The 20,365-nt window shown below is 43.2% G+C and overlaps 1 protein-coding gene and 1 pseudogene across 1 annotated transcript; both read right to left on the reverse strand.

Moving 5' to 3' along the window:
• Nucleotides 1-2,173: 2,173 nt before the first annotated feature.
• Nucleotides 2,174-12,593, reverse strand: LOC103298427 (tRNA-splicing endonuclease subunit Sen54-like; annotated as a pseudogene).
• Nucleotides 12,594-14,834: 2,241 nt separating this feature from the next.
• Nucleotides 14,835-16,649, reverse strand: LOC103298428 (DDB1- and CUL4-associated factor 8-like). The gene is given in 1 exon segment (XM_054715070.1): nucleotides 14,835-16,649. A coding segment is annotated over 1 exon segment (1,815 nt).
• Between the last annotated feature and the right edge of the window lie 3,716 nt (nucleotides 16,650-20,365).

The raw sequence follows: 20,365 nt of genomic DNA on the forward strand, positions 1-20,365 counted from the left end.
TCATATATTATCTGGAACATCCACTTTAATGATAAAAATATATGTATACAAATAGAACATAATTATTTCTTTTTTTAAATTTCTTTATTGATTAAGGTATCACATATTTGTCCTCATCCCCCCATTCCCATCCCACACCCCTCCCCACACATGCCCCCAACCCCTGTTGTCCTTAACCACTGGTTAGGCTCATATGCTTGCACACAAGTTCTTTGGTTGATCTCTCCCCTTTACCCCCACCCTCCCCTACCCTCCCTCTGAGGCCTGACAGTCTGATCCATGCCTCCTTGTTTCTGGGTCTGTTCTTGTTCATCAGTCTATGTTGTTCATTGTTTCCCCTAGATGAGTGAGATCATGTGCTATTAGAAATACACTTATAAGAACCAAAAATGAGACAAGCAATAATGGTTATGCTGACAGGCAAATGAATCAGTCTGTAGTGAGTTTCTTTCTGGGCCAACAGTTTTTTTGAGACCCAATTTCAATGTCACACAGTTCCTTATGTGTACATGTCAGCCATGACATTTCGGTTCTGGATGGTGGACAAATGGTGGTAATGCAGGTCTGACCCTCTCTGGTTTGGTCCTGGGCAACCTGTAGTGACGCACAGCTGTTAACTGCTAGTATTAAATTGGCTAGTTGAAACAAGCGAATATTCTAGAAAAATTAATTGTACTGGACAAAAACGTGTTCCTAAAGTGTTAACTAAAATTTTTATTGGTAGTTCATCTCATGATAAAATTGCGTACCATGTAATGAACCTAAAACAGTAATATTATAGTGCAAAAAATTAAAATTTAAAAGCCATCAAGACTACATTATAAAATTTTCAAAAGCATCCTAATATTTAAATCAAAAAAAGGGGGGATAGTAGAAGAATATCATGTAAGGAAAAATATCCTGTAAGTAATTACATCTAGAAAATTAATACTTTAGAAAATTAATTGTAAGGCTAAAGCAAGACACCCATGAAAAACACACAAGGTGTCAAAACAAGCCAGAGGAAAATAATTTGGGCAAAAAATGAAATAGGATCCCAAGTCAAATTTATAGAAAATATTCCTTTATTAACTTTTGGTCGAGAATATGTTTGTATATTTTCAGAAAACAACTCCGAGACCATGTGGATTCCAGCAACAGAGAGGAATCGACAGGACTACTCCAGCCATGAAGACAGAAGAGAAGCAGTCCAGAGATGGAAGACGCTGACGTCGCCTTGCCATAATTATTATTTCTTTATTTGACAAAACTTCCGTGTAACTTCAGGATATCAAAAAGGCCTAATTAGTTTAAAAATTGTCTTTTATTAGAAGAGAGAGAAAAAAATCTTACATATTCCGGATGTCCTTTGGTATAACCCAAAGCCATTTCCAGGATAAGAACATGTTTCCTTATGTTACCACGGTCAGCTAGATATTGAGGGAAAGAATGAAAAGGGAATGGGACACTGAGCCTGTTTGCTTCACTAGGAAGCTACAGCTTCACACTCCTCCCCACCAGGGAATCACCAGTCCATTCTGCACAGATCACTGGGGGAAGGGATAGAACAAAAGGGGGGTAAACACATGCGCAATAAAGTAAAAATGGTGCAAGGGTAGGTGTTGGACCATAGAGGACTGTCAGTCTAACCTGGGAAAAAGATCATTGTCTAGGGCAGGGGTGTGGAACGTCTGACCTGTGGGCCATATAAGGTCCACGAAATAATTTGGTTTGGCCCTGCCAAGGTATTAGGGGTGAGTTAATTAAATGTTTAACCAAATATAGCAGGCTAATTTTTTTTAAGAAAAATTATCTATTTTTTTAATACCTATGGCTTTTGGCTTTATCATATGAAGCAGGCACCCTCTCATTTAAAGGCACAGAGTCCCCTCTTCTGTCCCACTTCGCTGGGTCTCTTGAATCCACTGTTGAGTTCCAAGGACATCACTGCAAGGCACCGGAGGCAGTCCTGGGGCTTGGAAGCCCTGCAGCAGCCAGGTAGGGGGACGGGGGGAGGGCTCAGTATGGTTCTTCTGCAAGCATTGGATACCCAATACCCGGGGTCAAGGCCCAGACTAGGTGTGTAGAAGGTGTAGCTACAAGGGTGTAGAAGGCAGCTGAGATGGTCCCTGAGAGTAGACAGACCAAGCCACTCCAAGCCCCCTAAGCAGGCCCCAGGCCCTGCCAGAACTAGTCAGTGTCCCAGATCCCTGGGCAGTGTGAAGTCCCTGAAGCTGTAGAAGGAGATGTCTCCATTATCCACCAAGGCAAATATCTGGTAGGACAATGGCTTGAGGGTGCAGAGGTCTTGGACTGGCTCATCAAATCCACTGATGCACATCCGGGCGTAGGGCTTGCCACGGTTACTCTTTCAGAACGTGGCCACAGCGTCAGCCTGATAAACATCCAAGCTGATCTCCAAGCCCCCAGACTTCTCCGGCAGCTGGGCACCTCCATCAGCGGCGTGTGTTGTCTGCAGCACAGAGATATGTTGAAGGACTGTGGCTGGGGAGTCTGCCTGACTGGGACTCAGCATGGGAGTGACAGGCTGGTCCCACAGGTGTTGGGGGCGGCTCTGGGTCTCCGCAGCAGCTGTTTGTACTCCTGCCAGCTGGAGCAGCGCTGCACCTTGGGATCCGCGTTTACATCGTCCCATTGGCATCTGGAGAGCTTCTCCTTCTGCTGGCACCAGGACTCAGCATCTGTCTCCGGCCCTGTGACATTGGCCTGGAGCAGCTCTGGGGCTGGGGTAAGCAGGAGGGTGTGGCGACTGTCTGTGGCCATGATGGGGAAGGAGATCTGCTCAAAGTTCCAGAGTGGCTGCCGAGCCCCCTTGATCCCATTCTCCACTTTGCCACTTTCCTGGTTGCATTCCACCACCTCCCTGGCCAGGCCAGGGCAGGGCTCCAGGGAACCCAAAGGCTGAAAGAGGCCCGCCGGGCCCTTTACAGGGCTTCACTCCTGGAGTTTCTCCTCTGGACATCAGCTGTTGTGGTTGTGGCGAGGTGGGACAGAGGTTGCCAGGCTCTGGGGTGTCCCAGCCACACTCCCAGTAAGGGGTTCTCCAGGGTTTTGGGCTTCTTATTAATGGACCGAGAGCTGGAGCTCCTCCTCTTACCATTCCCATCCTCCACGCGCTGGGCATTGCTGTTCAAGTTCAGCTGCCTCTCGTAAGGGGACAGGATAGAGCTTGATTGGAAACGTGGAACCACAGAGCCCAGGCTCTTGAGGGGGCAGAAGACCTGATTCTGCAGAAAAGTCAGCGTCCTCAGTCAGCAGTAACTGGTAGGCTTCACGCTCCAGCAAATACAACGCCTCCTCAGGGTGCAGCCACTGGTGACCCTGCTCTGAAAAGCCATGATCTGCTAGAATTGACCCTCAGGAGTCTTCAACTCCACCAACCCCTCTTTTGGTCTCCATTCGGTGGCCACCAAACTGCCCAGGCGCTCCACGCGCTCAGCCTCCGCCAGCAGCTGCCAGAGCTCTGTGTGTCCCAGGCACAGCCACTAGGCCTGGGCCGCAGCTGCTAGGCCTGGGCCGCGGAGCGGTAGGGTAGGAAGTCCTTGGGCCAGGCGAGCGCTGGGGCAGCTTCTGGGTCCGCCAGTGGAGGTGGCTAGGAGTTCCCAGGCACTGAGCACACACCTGGCAGGAACCTCAATAGTTGTGGTCTCTGGTTCAGGCTCTATCGGGCCGCCAGCTGGCTAATTTTTAAGTTGATAATTTTGTATGGCCCCACAAATGATGTTATAAATAGCCAAATGGCCCTTGGTTGAAAAAAGGTTCCCCATGCCCTGGTCTAGAGGTTGGATCCCATCAGAAACCCACGAAAGATTGGAAAGCTAATTAGTTACTTTGAATAAATTTTTGGTTCCTCCCAAGCCTGAGAATACATAATTTCAAGTAAACAAAGTAACTATTTCTCTCTCACTTGGTGACCAACACTCGCCCATGTGTTCACATATTCTCTCTCTATAGCCGTGTGGCCTTAGCAGCCGCCCTGACCAATGGCTGCACAGACTACAAACACAGGCTCCAGGCAGGAGCCTGGATAGTGCAGCACAGCAATGGATTATAGCTGGGAACACAAGCTAAGCTCGCCAAATATTGGACTGAACTAAACTTTAATATGGCCCATGATCTCTGGACATTGACTTTATTCTGACCCTGATTTTCTTGGGCAAGACTGATGGAGATGGAACATTGGAAGGGCAACCTTTTTGTATCACAAATAAATATGACCACCAGACTTCAATGATTCGCTCTCATTATTGATGTTTCTATCTCTTTCTACCTCTTCCTTCCTCTCTGAAATCAATAAAAATACATATTTTTTTAAAAACAAAACATACTTGACCCAAAGATCATATATCTTTGTAAAAAATAATAAATTATTCATTTACTCAAAGTGACAACCGAAAGTATTAAACAAACATGAGTTAGCAAAACTTCAGTTTTTAGGACTGAGAGGATTGTTTTCCTAAGTAATCAGGGAATTGATTAAGACAATATGACAGAAATATTTTAATAAAACAGAATCTTTGTTTTCTAGGTAGAAACATTTTTATATTTGGAGCAGAAGAATAATACAGAAGAAAAACTTTGTCCCTTTAAAAGAACCAAACTCTGATTTTGCATCAGCTTACATTTGATATTTAAATTCATCTACTTAATTAAATTTATTCCAATTTTATTTAGATTACCCATATATAAAATTTCTTCTCAAGATTTCTCTTCTCTACAACTGTTTTCATCCCTTATAGTTTTCCTCTCTTAAATCATTCAAAATACACCAACTTTAGAACAACCCACTTTCTTTTAATTTCCTCAAAAATTTATTTCCACAACTTATATGTTCCATTACCAAAAAACATAATTTCTTACCAACTAAATTAGAATTTTAACTTTTACAAACTTTATTGTCCAGTGACAACTAAAAAGTAAATAACATTCTTCAGGTTGGCAAATTTATGAATAAATTTCATAACTTCTAGAAACAGACTCTTTTATTGACAAATATATTCATAATTTCATAAACCTATTTAATGAAATAAAAGATATATTCATTAACTGATCCAAATTTATTTTCTAGCTTCTCTATAATAAGAAGCCAAAAGTAGCCCTACCTGGTTTGGCTCAATGGATAGAGCATCAGCCTGTGGACTAAAGGGTCCCAGGTTTGATTCCGGTCAAGGGCACATGCCCCGGTTTTGGGCTTGATCCCCAGAAGGGGCGTGCAGGAGGCAGCCGATCAGTGATTCTCTCTCATCCCTGATGTTTCTATCTTTCTCTCCCTCTCCATTGCTCTCTGAAATCAATAAAAAAGTATTTTTTTAAAAAGAAGGCAAAAGTAAGTAAAGTAAACTTAGATCATTCAACTTAAGAACACTATGAAGTTTCAAGTTACCAGCAGACTTTAGAAAACTATGTTTAGGCATATATATATATATATATATATATATATATACAAAATTATTACTAAAATTTTATTAAAACCCTTTATTTTAGTTATAATTATTTATTAATTCTTAGGAACACTATGAGATTTCAAAGTCAATTATTATCCAAGCTATTTTCTTAAAAAATTTTGTAACAGAGATAATGTGAACTTATTTTTGCAACTGCTGGTAAAACAAACATATGTAATTAATGTTAATGACTCTAAAAGACATCAACAAAACTTAAACCTGCTTTGGAATAAAATATTTTCATAGATTACATGGCCTTGAAAAAATATTTGGGATAGTTTCAATTTCTTAATTTATATAAACATTTAATTCATTTAAGCCAATAAAATATTATAAACTAGTAGTAATACCATATAGAGGCAGAAAACACCATTCTTTATATATATCTATACCAGTGGTCAGCAAACTCATTAGTCAACAGAGCCAAATATCAACAGTACAACGATTGAAATTTCTTTTGAGAGTCAAATTTTTTAAAACTTAAACTATATAGGTAGGTACATTGTTATTAGCTTAATTAGGGTACTCCTAAGCTGGCCTTTGCTAAAAACTCAAGGGGCCAAAGAGCCGCATGTGGCTCTCGAGCTACAGTTTGCCGACCACTGATTTATGCTAATAAAAGCCTAGGTGGTTGTCACACCCTCAATCCGTGATGCCCTCATGCCATAACAATCCATCACCCGGAGGCTGTGTGCACAGCGTGCAAGCGCGAGTGGGCAAAGCTGCATGCCAGTGGAGCCTCAGTGGCGGGTCTCAGTGGCTCCACCTCCATGCTGCGAGGCTGGGGTCCCCCGGCATTGGGTCCCCCGGCTCCGGCTCCGGCCTACCTCTTTGGGGCAATCCATCAAGGAGCCCAGGATGGGTGGGTGGGGCCTACCTCTTTGGGGAGATCCATTGCGGGGCTCCTGCACTGTGAGAGGGCACAGGCCAGTCTGGGGAACACCCCCCCCCCAAACCCAAGTGCATGAATTTCGTGCATCGGGCCTCTCTAGTACAGTGGTTCTCAACCTTTCTAATGCCGTGACCCTTTAATACAGTTCCTCATGTTGTGGTGACCCCAATCATAAAATTATTTTCATTGCTACTTCATAACTGTAATTTTGCTACTATTATGAATTATAATGTAAATATCTGTGTTTTCCGATGGTCTTAGGTGACTCTGCTAGCTGTAGAGCCTAAGACCATGGGAAAACACAGATATTTACATTACGATTCATAACAGAAGCAAAATTACAGTTATGATGTAGTGACGAAAATAATTTTATGGTTGGGGGTCACCACAATATGAGGAACTGTATTAAAGGGTCGCGGCATTAGAAAGGTTGAGAACCACTGCTCTAGTATATAAATAAGCACAGATCTCAGAAATAGATCAAAACATAAACAATATTACTTGTAATTGTAGAGAAGACACAATATTTTTTAAAATATATATACTTTTATTGATTTCAGAGAGGAAGGGAGAGGGAGAGAGAAATATAAAAAAACATCAGTGATGAGAGAGAACCATTGATCGGTTGCCTCCTGCACGCCCCACACTGGGGATTGAGCCCACAACCTGAGCATGTGCTCTGACCTGGAATCAAATCTTGACCTCCTGGTTCTTAGGTTGATGCTCAACCACTGAGCCACACCGGCTGGGAAGACAAGATTTTTTTGCCCTTCACAACTTTTAAGGATTAGGGGATGTGTCAGGCATGAGAGACATCAACCACTTGTGTTTTTTAAAGTGGCAGTTTTTTTCCTTCAGTAGTGGGCTCAGTTTACATTTCGGCAGGAAGACCTCTTGAAACTTTCAAAATATTCCTATTAGACTTTGAAAAATCAGCTTCCAATTTGTCAAAATTCTGATCAGTTAATAAATCCTTTAAAAAGTTTTCAAATATAGCAATTCTCATAAATCTTACATCTCACTAACCTTTTAAAATTTATACCTTGTTGCCGAAGCCAGTTTGGCTCAGTGGATGGAGCGTCGGCCTGTGGACTGAAGGGTCCCGGGTTCGATTCCGGTCAAGGGCATGTACCTTGGTTGCGGGCACATCTCCAGTGCGGGGAGTGCGGGAGGCAGCTGATCGATGTTTCTCTCTCATCGATGTTTCTGACTCTCTATCCCTCTCCCTTCCTCTCTGTAAAAAATCAATAATATATCAAATTTATACCTTGTTAGGAAATGTACTGGTTACCCCTTCTGCCTTTTCTTAAAATTATCTTTTTAATTAACCAAATTAATATCTGTAAGACCCAAAAAGCTAAATCACAAACTTAAAAGTCTTAAAACTATCTATAGTTCTGGGTATCTATATTTTTTTAAGGCAGGTCTATTGTACTTCCAATGTTTAAAATTTTCACAATATCTGCAAATACCTGAAGGTAAATAGGAAGGGTTCTGATTGGATGTTGATTTTTGTTATAATTTCTGTCCTTCCATTTTATTGAAGGTGTCTTTTAAAAATATATATATTTTTATTTATTTCAGAGAGGGAGGGAAAGGGAGAGGGAGAGAGAGATAGAAACATCAATGATGAGAGAGAATCATTGATCAGATGCCTCCTGCACAGCCCACACAGGAGATCAAGTCTGCAACCCAGGCACATGCCCTGACGAGGAATCTAATCGTGACCTCTGGTTCATAGGTTGACGCTCAACAACTGAGCCACGCCAATCTAGCTTATTAAAAGTATCTTAATGGCTGGTTATAATACCAATATGAGAGCTCTCTAAAGTTTTTCATTTTAGAAATTTTGTTCAATTCAAAACAGCCACTGTCTGGCCAGTGACAGTAGGATTTTGTAGCAACTTAATCAATAAGCCTTTTACAACTTAATTAAGGAAGCGAAACGTTTCCACAAAGACAATGCAAAAGATACGTCCCTCATAGATCCAAAAGTTCACTTCCAAAAATATCAGAGAAAGCACAGACGTTCCTTACACAGGTGACTAGGATGTTATGGGTACAGACTGTGTTTCTCATCTACCACAAAATGTGAAATGACTTCAGCCACAATGGTGTGGCACTTGGCAGGCGTTAATTTGTGGCACTGGGCAGGCGTTAATGTAATGGGATTTTTTCAGCACTAACAAGTAAGGAAGGTTTAAATGACAAAGGCCCCTATGGGCTGGGTTCCCTTATAACAAACTCCCCTGGGAGCCAGACAAAGAGAAACTTGAAACTTCCCTCTATTTGACTGGCTACCAGGTGCACCCCAGTAATGCACCTTCCAGAAGGTGGAGACCAGAGAAAATATTTTAACTGGTCACAAGCTCAGGTCTTAGAATACAGAACAAAATTGAAGGAAAAATCTCATCTGTTTTGTTTTTCAAATATTTTTGAATTAATTTGGGTGGCATCCTATATAATAAAAGCCTAATAGGCAAATTGTCCCCTCGGGTGGTCTTTCGACTGAGAGGAATTCGACCAGGAGACCGGGAGTTTGATTGCTCGCTATGACCAGGGGGTGGTGTGGAACATGGTGGGTGTCAGTGACGCGGTGCTGGCAGAGGGAAGCAGTGGAGGCACTGCCGGCCCCCATGGGCCCTAACAAGAGCGGGACTGTGGCTGGATGGTGAAGCAGGTGAGCAGGCAGTGCCAGGCCAAGGCGGATGAGAGCAGGGGCCCTGCCGATTGCCCCACAGATGGTGACCTGGGGTGGCCACAGGGGGCAGGGCTGCTGCTTGGCTCCCAGGCACTGAGGGAGCTGGGCAGGGGGCGCTGCCGGCTGGATGGTGGAGTAGGTGAAGGGGAGGCACCAGGCCAAGATGGGGTGCCAGGCGGGGCTGCAGGGCTGCGGAGCTGCAAGGCTGGGGGCATGAGCTGGGGCCTGATCTCCACAAGCCAGCCTGAGGGACCCCACCCATGCACAAATTCGTGCACCGGGCCTCTAGTTGGTTAATAAAAGTATATAGGTTTCAGCTCCACAATTCTATAATACATCATCTGTGTATTGTACTGTGGGTTCAAAACCGCAAGTCAAATCTCCTTCCATCACCATTTATCCCCCCTTTAACCTCTTCGACCACCTCTCACCCTCCTTACCTCTGGCTATCCCCATACTGTTGTCTGTGTCTATGATTACTTTTAAAATATATTTTTATTGATTTCAGAGAAAAAGGGAGAGGGAGATAGAAACATCAATGATGAGAGAGAATCATTGATCTGCTGCCTCCTGCAGGCCCCACGCTGGGGATCAAGCCCACAATCTGGGCATGTGCCCTGACCAAGAATCGAACCGTGACCTCCTTGTTCATAGGTCGATGCTCAACCATTGAGCCATGCTGGCTGGGCTATGAGTATTTTTTTTTCTTTGCTTAATCCCTTCACCTTTTTCACCAGCCACCCAACCAACCTCCCCACTGACAGCTGTAGATGTGTGAGGCAACATTGGGTATATAAGACATTTTTGGCAAAAGGAGAAAAGGGTATTAGATTTCAGAGTGAGAATGGATGATTTTTAGGTAGCTGAGGAAGAGGGGAGCCCACAGGGTAGACAAATCCTTGCTAGGAGATTCAGAAACAGCAGGACACAGGATATCTAGCTAACAGGCACCTTCCTGAAGCCCTCTTGTTTATCATACTTAGTGCAAAATAGGCTAAGGGGAAATGCTAAATTCTCCATCCTGAAGCAGGTTTCTCTGTCTGAATCTCTTGGGCAGGAAAAGGTGTGTGTGTGTGTGTGTGTGTGTGAGTGTGTGTGTGTGTCTCAAAGGTTCTTTCTGACTCTTGTTTCTTAATAAACAGCTTGAAATTAATATTCCAGACCAGCCGGCACGGCTCAGTGGTTTAGTGTCGACCTATGATCCATGAGGTCACGGTTCGGGTCTTAGTCAGGGCACATGCTTGGGTTGTGTGCCAGATCCCCAGTGTGGGGCTTGCAGGAGGCAGCTGATCAAAGATTCTCTCTCATCATTGATGTTCCTCTCTCTCTCTCTCTCTCTACCTCCCTTCCCCTTCCTCTCTGAAATCAATAAAAATATATTGTAAAAAATTAATATTCTGCTCTAGGTGGTTTGGCTTAGTGGATAGAGCATCAGCCTGCAGACTGAAAGGTCCCGGGTTCAATTCTGGTCAAGGGCATATACCTCAGTTGCAGACTCCTCCCTAGCACAGGCCCTGGCTGGGGCTTGTGCAGGAGGTAATGAATAAATGTGTTTCTCTCACATCAGTGTTTCTCTCTGTCTTTCCCTCTCTCTTCCACTCTCTCTAAATATCAATGGAAAAATATCTTTGGGTAAGGATAAAAACATAAATTAATATCCTGCAAAGCAGCTTCAGGGTGGCAGAATTTTGGTCCTTCTACTAGCAAAAATATTTTCAGTCAATGTCATCCAAATCAATGTGTAGCTGAAGCTAGAAGTACTGACACTACCCCAGAATTTATTGTCTTCATATTTTGTAATTTTTTTTATTGGCTCATTGTTGTTGTTTTGTCCATTCTCCTCAGAGGCCTACAATTCAATCTCAGGGACTTGGGTTGCTAACATGTCTGTCACACAGCTGACAGAAGTCCAAAGTGAGACTACAGCCACCTTAATAGATGAAAGGTGACTTTTAAATGTCACGATTTTAGTGTGGTTTATGTATAATATCAAAGAAAGACTATTTAAAACTTGAAAAATATCATGAAAGAATCTTGAGACTTGGGATCCCAATTTCTATTGTCACCTAAGTCCAATTACCACACACCAAAACAATCGTGTTATGTGCCACTATATGTTGGATTAATTTAGTAGCAAATTCTAGTTGATCCTCTAATTTATACCTTCTTAGCTCAATGACTTTGGAAAGTTACTTTCTCTGAACTTCAGTTTTCTGTCCTCCATTTTAATGTGTTTTATGAAGAATTATTGAGACATTACATTTGAATATACTTGATAGTATCTAATTTCCATAGATGTTTGCTTATATAATGGACTTAGAGATAAAGAGGCTGCCGAAGATACTGGGAGGGGGGCGGGTGTAAATATTGTACTTTGTGTAAAACACCAGGATAGGAAACTTCCCAACCCTCTTATAGTGAAAACATCCAAAACTCCATAATTCTCCGCAGAACACAGCTTGTAGTAAGTTCCTTCTCATATACCCATCTCTGAACTCATTGCCCACTAAAGAAATATGTATTAAGTGCTCCATAGGGCTCTGAGAATAAAATCTGAAAATCTAAACTTACCATTTTACTATGGAATATACTGATGTCAAGACAAATTAAGGTAGTGGAAGTTCATTGATGTTAATCACAGGATGGTTAAGATTCAGTCTATTGTAAATTACTTGAGTTATGGTTTTGGCTCACAGGGTAAAAGGAGCAATGCTAAAGGTTACTGTTGGAATAACAGAACTCACTAAATTTTGGGGGGCCTGCAATTTAACAATTAGTCTCATATATATATATATATATATATATATATATATATTGTCCGTCTGTGGTCTTTTCTGCACATGTCCTTTTAAGGAATGGCTGCCAGAAGATGTCTCTTTAAAGGTATAGTTTGGCATTTGTCACAGCTCTATGCCTTTAAATTCTGTGCATAATTAGGATGCACTTATAATTTTGCATAAAGGCCAGAAGGGCCTACATAGAACTGTCTTATAGAAATTCCATTATGAAATATAATTAATTGGTGTTGAAAAAATTAAATTTGAAGATGAAATTTTGCCTGCTTATGTGATAGAATTGTTAGCTTTGCCCACCACCTCATGGTAAGTTGGTTGTGATATTTATTGTTCTCTCCCATATACTAACAGACCAATATTTACGTAAATTAAACTAAACTGGTAACATTCCTTTCATTTTCCTGGACCTATGCCACCAGCTTGGTTTTCACCTATTATCATAATTTTACTTTTCACATTAGTTATTTGACTCCATATTCTCTCTCTTCCTCTCTCTACCCATCTATCTCTATATCTACTCATCCATCTGTCCATTTATATGGATCAAGTCAAATGTCTCTCTTAGAAGGAATTTACTCTTCCAAATGGCAAATTGTCCACGCAATCTGGTGCCTTACTCAATCCAAAGTGCGTGGGGATGGTTGCCTCCCTCAGAGTTCAAACAGAGGAACAGAAACACCGGAGGTGATACGCACGTAAGGGGGACTTGTAACGGGAACCTGATGGTATGTGATTGCAGGATCTGCATCAGCAGCCTCCATGAGGTTTTTGTCTTTGCTTCAGGTGTTGGAGCCTGAGGTCAGCATAGCATTCAGGGAGGAGAGAGGGATGAGAAGTGGGGAAGCAGGAAAGACTGGGATCCCTAAGGAACAGATGGAACCTGAGAGGACAGTCTGGAAACCATACTGATCTTTCGCAGCCCCCAAACCTGCACCCATGGGGAAGGGAGTGCTGGGCAGAAGTGGGTACTCTTTCTTATGGAGCTGCTGACGATGAAAGAGCTCGGGGGGGGGGGGGCGCTGTAGCTGTGGGCCTGGCTGCTGCCTCACACTAAGGGAAGCCAGTAGATGAGAACCAGTGTGCCTATGTCCCTTCCTTCTGAGCATAAATCAAATAGGGCTCCTACTTGCCTTCCAAACCTCACCCTAAGTGGCTCTTGTTTTTTTGTGTTTTTTTTTTTTAATCTTATGGTTGAAAGTATTACATATGTCCCATTCCACCCCTTGACCTCTTCCAGCCTGCCCCCCCCCCCGCCCCCTCCATCCCAGTGCCTCTTTTTGCACAAAGAATCTCAGAGCCAAGCAGGGAACTCTGAAGAAGGTTTTAGTTCAGAGTACGAAACCCCAATGGCAGACATGCTTCCAAATAGCAGGTGAATAAAGAACTGGGTAGTAATCCACTCTTGCCACTGTTCTCACTGCCACGATGTGTCACTGCAAATTCCAAGTGTTGTTTTTTTTAATTTGTTGATCCTGTTCCTAGTATACACCCCACTCAATTGTGTAGGATAGTGCTAAACTTGGGATCCTAGTTTATAACTCTAGTCTTCCTTAAGTCCTGTTTTAAACCACAGTGTTAGTTCAGCTTCACTGTGTTCTTTTGTGACATTTATGGTCCTTTCCTGACAGCAGACCTTGGAAAGGGCTACCCATGGGCCCCAGATACCTAGGAAGTTGTCCCTAACTTTGAATCTCAGTGAGCAGCAATGTTGGTCAATAACTTTCCATTCTAAAATCTAATCTCATTATATAAATTTCTCCACCTGCTCTCAAGGGTCCAGAGATAATAGGCATTTTAAGGAGCATTATTGAAGAAAAGCCTTTGTTAGGGCAGAGGATGTTTTATCACATCCTTCTTTACTAACAAACATCTGAAAAGAAGGGTGTTATACTTTGCAGAGGTGTTGGGGCCAAGGAGGTCTCTGCATCCCTCACACAAATGTTTATAAAACAAAAACATTATTACTCAACTGTAATTGGACATCGTATGCCCCACATTTACATGAAAGAAGGTTTAGAACAAAATACTTTAAAAGCAATTTAACCTTTTGTAAAAGGTCAAAGAGAATTTTGAACAACGCATAGATGCCTAATGGGATATTTATTCCAAAGATATCACACAGTTATCTGTCAGTATAAACAACTCTTTATTGCAACATGAATTTATTCTTCAAAATAGTTTCAAATACATACTTTCAAATATTAGGAATTCTTACATTCTTGGCTGGTATCTTTTAGGAGATGGTTGTCCCAAGAGAACTTCTTGGAAAGTAATCATTTGGGAGTTCTCAGCCATGAAACTGCACAAGAATTCAAAGTACAGAGTAAGCAATATCCTGTAATTAAATTTCATCCTTTTCAGCCCCTCTACTCAAATTAATCAATATTAACATGTGAATTCATAAAATGGGAATAACATAAAGTTATTAATTCTAGACAGACAAAATATCTTGCTAGGAATTTATCTAACCACCTTTTCTTTCATTTTCTTTTTTCTCAATCGCCCTTTGTCTTTCTTGTGGATGAGTGTCTGTGTGTGTTTGTGCAAGTGTATATGCCTGTATGCATGCAGTTTCTACTTACTTTTAAACAATAAACACATTTCTAAAATTCTTAGCTCAAGTAAAGATCTTAATATCTACTGCTAGAAATGGAAAAAAATGTTTAAGATTTCATAGTGTCAGAAATGAATAGTTTCAATAAGGCTATAAATATTTTCTCTAGAATTAGGAACCTTTCCAGGTCAACCATAGAGAACCAAGCAAAGGGGACATAGGAAATTGCTTATACATTCACATAGAAATAAGGAGTAAAGAAATCAAGTGAGAGGAAAATAATGGGGGAGGAAGACTGTGAGAAATAAAGGAAAGTATAGGCAAAAGATGAAATGAGGATTCAATAGTGGAAAATAAAAGGAAAAACAGAAAAACCTAACAGGTAAACTGTATTGCAAACGTAGAAGTCCTACTGAGGTAACGTCTAGCTGGAGCAGCAATCAGGCATTCAGGATGGCGGGCTCCGCTGACGGTCTTGGGGTTCTAACTTCTAGGAAGCATCTGAGGAACCAGAAGACTCATCTGACTCTGCATCCAGGACTCTAGCTCCAAGAGGTGCCCTGCGACGCCGCCTACGGGGATGACCTCCGCGTGTGAATTGACGCATGAGCAACGAAAACATGTTACTGTCAAACAGATAGTTGTTGCCCTCTCCCTCTCTATCTCGATCTTGCTTGTTCTTCTTCATCACATCATTTAGCCCAGTAAGCTTAGTGGTGGCCTTAGCTGTGGGTGCCCAGATCTTGGGATCGTGGTCTAGGCCACTGGTCGCCATCACAGGTAGGTAAGGATGGGGCTCAAGACAGTTGATGTTCCCTGCCCTGTCCCCCTCCATGAACTGAACGATCTGACAGGATGATTTCTCCCAGAGGAAGATGTGGCCGCAATCACTACCGCTCATCACAAACTCACTTCGGGGCCCATAGAAATTGACCCCTTTGACCGTGGCATTATTTCTGTGCCCCTTGTATCTCTTCACGTACTGGGCTCCGTCAGCGTGGGAGGAGTGGAAGAGGTAAATATCTTCATCATTGTAACTGACCAGGAGCTCGGTGCCATCGTGGCTGTACACGAGGCAGGTGATGAAGGACTTGGAATCACAGTTGAGCAGGTGATGAGGACAGAACTTCTTGAGCACCCCGTTATTGTCAGTCTCATCGATTTTCCTCTGGTCGTAAATTCTCACAAACTGGTCTCGTCCCCCCACGGCAAACTGGTAAGTGTTGGCAGGATTCACAAAGACTGTGTACAGTCCCACTCTCCGCTCATTCTCTTTGGTTACCACCAATCTGGACGCTGGGCGGTCCTGCCTGAGGTCAACGGCAAAGACGACTGCATCTTCCCCCGCCGTGAGGAACGTGACAGGGGAGTCCGGCTCCAGGGCCACCTTGTGGCAGGCTCCCCTGTGCTGGGCCACGCGCTTGGACACCCTGCTGAGCGAGATGGCAGGCAGCTGTGCTATGCGCACCTGCCCATCGCGGGCACACGTGGCCAGGGTGGAGTCGCCACAGTTGGGAAGGAACTTGGCCTGAAAGACGTTATTTCTGTGGCCGGTGTTAAAGGCCATGACGGCACGCTGCCGCACCCAGTCCCAGACGATCACCGTGAGGTCGTCGCTGCTGCTGGCCAGCCAGGTGCCGCGCTGGTTGAAGTGGACGCTGTTGACACAGCCGCTGTGGCCCTCCAGCCCGTACTGCAGGCGGAAGCGCTGCACAAACACCCGGGCCCCACAGGCCTCGTACACGAAGCGGGCGCTGGAGCCCAGCTGCCGATCGCGCAGGGCACTGAGCACCTGCCAGCGGGGCCGGGGCAGCGCGGAGGTCTCCGAGGACACCCACTTCTCCAGGGCCTCCCGCTCATCGGACACGCGCTGGGGAGGGCTGGCCTCGCTGCTCTGCCCCCGGGGCTGCGCTGCCGCCTCCTCCTCCTCCTCCTCCTCCTCCTCCTCTCCCCCCTCCTCTTCCGCGCCTTCCTCCTCCTCCTCCCCTTCCTCTGTCAGCTCGCTGTCAGAGTACTCGCCTGTGGCTTCTGCTCTGTCTTCCAGGGTCCCCGAGAGGATGCTTTCACTCTCCGTGTCTGTGCTTTGGCTCTCTGCGCTGGCCAGGAGGGGAGCGATGGCATCCCCGCTGCCGCCTCTGTGCCTGGCCACTCGCCAGAGCCTCTGAGGCTGAGAACTCAGATGGAGGCTCCGGGCTGCCCCCATCCCGGCCTCGGGCTCTGAATGCTCCCCCGAGCCATCCGTGCTGCTCCCGTAGCCAGACATGTCTGCTGGTGCTCACTGTGGCCCGGCTGTGGTGGGAAAGTTCTAGAAGCCTGGAGAAGGGAGCGGGCCAGCCACGGGGCGCAACGGGTCAGCGGACGACAAGGTAGGCCTCGGGGATGGACACCGGTGGGGTCGGCCAAGGTGTGAAGGGCAACTTCCGGTTCAGGGCGGGGGGGGCGGGGCAGCTATGGGAGCCGATGAGGTTGAAAAGACTTCTGCCACCCAGGGTCTCGCGGGGTTTCAGGGCCGCCCAGCGTGTTCCAGGCCAGAGCCGCGACCCTGCAGCCACCTGCCCCTGGCAGCCTCAGGGCTTGCTGTCCCTTCGGAGATGGAAACTGGTTGCACGTTGGAAACATTCTTACCAGTAAACCGGCAACAAAACAGCCTGCTCAGGTAAACACTTACCCTCAGACTCTCCTGCTTTGCTCGAAGGTAATGTACTCTTAGGAAATGAAGAAGCCAATGCGATGAAAGGTTGCCAAGGCCCGCACAGCTAGTGAGTTCCTCACATACAGACAACTATCTTCAGCAAATCAGAGCGCTTTAAGGAAACCTTGAGAGCCCAAATGGGTAGAAAATCCCTAGGGTTGACAGATAAAATACACAAGGCCTAGGTAATTGCATTTGAGATTTAAAAATGAGTATTTTTCAGTATGAATAGTTCCCAAATATTGCATTCGACATGACTTCTACTAAAGATATTTATTATTTATTTGAAATGCAAATTTCACTGTGTCTCCTCAGTTTTTATTTTTTTTGCCTATCAATAATCACTTTATTTTTTTACATTTTATTTATTTATTTATTTTTTTATTGATGTATTATATGTGTACATATCTTACCATTACCCCCCACCCCACACCCATACATGCCCTCACCCCCCAGAGTTTTGCGTCCATTGTTTATGCTTATATGCATGCATACAAGTCCTTCGTTTGATTTCATAACTCCCCCACCTCTCCCTAACTTTCCCCCTGTAATTTGAAAGTCTGTTTGATGCTTTACTGTCTCTGTATCTATCTTTTTGTTCATCACTTTATAATGTTCTTTACTATCCATAAATGAGTGAGATCATGTGGTATTTTTCCTTCATTGACTGGCTTATTTCACTTAGCATTATGTTCTCCAATTCCATCCAGGTTGCTGCAAATGATGAGAATTCCTTCTTTTTTATGGCAGCATAGTATTCCATTGTGTAGATGTATCACAGTTTTCTGATCCAGTCATCTGCTGATGGGCACCTAGGCTGTTTCCAAATCTTAGCTATGGTGAATTGTGCTGCTATGAACATAGGGGTGCATATATCCTTTCTGATTGGTGTTTCTAGTTTCTTCGGATATATTCCCAGGAGTGGGATTACTGGGTCAAATGGGAGTTCCATTTTCAGTTTTTTGAGGAAACTCCATACATGCACTGCTGGTGGGAATGCAGACTGGTGCAGCCACTGTGGAGAACAGTATGGAGTTTCCTCTCCTCAGTTTTTATTTGTTATACCTGACAGTCTTTTTTAGTGAGAAGTGTAATTTTGTCCCTCGGTGTAATCAAGGCTGAAATCACTTGGTCAATTTCAAGTAGACATTGAAATGAGTAACTGCTTCACTCATTTGAAAGAGAAGCACGTTTATTTTCTTTTTCCACCTGAGATTCTATGTATTTATTTGGAGTTTGTTCCCTTTAACATAATGTCATGAGAAAGAAATTCTGCTGTGATGTTATAAAACTACCAAAATATTTTAAATAAATCCCCAAATAGGTAAGAGGCTTGGATGGGGGTGCTTTTAGGAGAAGAATGCTCTTTGGAGACAGTTCACTGGGATTGCTGCGTTAACTTCAGAGCTTTTCCAAATGAATTATCTCGGGTGCTGTCAGTCAGTTTTCGAAGGGCTACAGCAAACTGCTGACCAAGAATGTGGAACACAAGACTTCCCTCAGAGTAACTGCAAGATCAGTGTAAAGTTGATTAAACATAGAATTATAAAGTTTTCTAAAGGGAGAGGACTGTTCCAAGTCTAATAGTAGCAGAAATACATGTAAAAGGATATTCATAGTGATTTGTAAAGAGAAGCACAGGAAACCGAAAACCATCTGAAAGCCTGTCAAGAATAACATGGAGCAATATATTAACATATATTTCTATAATGGAATCATGTACGAAAATCAGACAATGAATTAAAATTGAATACAGCAATAGGAGTGAATCATAACACACTGATGAGGAAACCACAAATGAGAGAGGAATCATTGATGATGTCATTTTGATGCAGATCATTATAGTTTTTCTATGCAAATTTGAAATGGCAAGAAACTAATTGACTCAAAATTCAGGATAATTATTAGGAGAGGAGGATGTTAAAATCTGGAAGAGAGGAAACTTAGAAAAATCTTGGTAATACTTATAGCTTACCTGGAAATAGTTATGTTGTTGTTGTCCTTCCTATCTATTGTCTGTCATTTCCATTTAGATACCCTTTTCTATGTATGATACATGGCATAGTAGTGTGTTGTTGTTTTCATATAATGTTCATGAACAAGGGGTCTTGCTCCACCATGGACCACAAATACAAAACAAAAGAAAACAAAAATATTACAGGATAACCTGAGCATTAAGCCCCATTATGCCCATGCAGACATCACGCAGGTGAGGAATCGCTATTAATTGACTTGGAAATATGTCTAGTCCCATTTCAAGGAAGAGTTCCATTGTTACAGGTTGAATCAGCTTATTTTAATGTGATGCTATTGGATTTACCTGCTCATTAAGTAAACTAACTATGAATTGAATTTTCACTTAAGTTTGCATTTCATTAAGTTGATCCATTTGGTATATTTCCATTCCCATTCATTCATTCATTCATTCACCACAAATTTATTTAAAGATTCTAAGTAAATACCATGTTTTGATCTAGGTTCTGATAGTAGTGGTGAGTAAAAGTAGTAATCCCTTTGCTCATGGGGAAAAGGAAAGAGACAAGTGAATACATAGATCTATGAGGCAGAGATGAGTAATTTTGAGAGAAATAAAGCTGTGTAAGTAGATATAGACTAGAGGATGTTATTTAAGTAGTGCATTCAAAGAAGGTCTCATTTATAGGCTGTCTTATGCAGAGGGCTAAAAGAAAGGACAGATGGAGCATGTAAATATCTAGGATGAGATTGGTCCCTGTAAAGTGACATTGAGGGTAAATGCTCTGAAATACTGGCACAATATGAGTGTCCATGGCACTTGAAGGAGGCCCCTATGACTGAAGCAATGCAAGTAAGCATTACAGAGCGTGTCAGGCAAGGGGATTAGGAGAAGCCATCTCAACAGAGCCTTTTTGTCTGACCACCAGGAGGGATTTTTATTTTTATTTCATTCTATGTGTAGTGGAAAGCCTTTAGAAGCTTGTGAGCAGGGCAAAGGCATTATCAGACTTACTTCTTGAAAAGGGGACACTGACTGCTGTGTGGAGAATAGAATGGGGTAGAGACAGCACAAATACTAAGCTATTGCTCTCACCCAGGTGAGAAGTGATAGTGGCTTAAACTAGGATGAGGATGGTAAAGTTGGTGAAAACGGGTTACCTTTGGAATATATTTTGAAAGTGGTTGTGATAACCTTTACTCTTAAGTTGAGTGTGAGTGAGGTGGGTTAGTCAGCATCCTGGCCTGGTACGCCTTTCTCCTGGGCAGTTTGAAACAGGTTCTAAGTGGGATTTGTTCAAAGTTGAGAGAAG

Source organism: Eptesicus fuscus, chromosome 1, assembly GCF_027574615.1.
Source record: "Eptesicus fuscus isolate TK198812 chromosome 1, DD_ASM_mEF_20220401, whole genome shotgun sequence".
Lineage (NCBI taxonomy): Eukaryota > Metazoa > Chordata > Mammalia > Chiroptera > Vespertilionidae > Eptesicus > Eptesicus fuscus.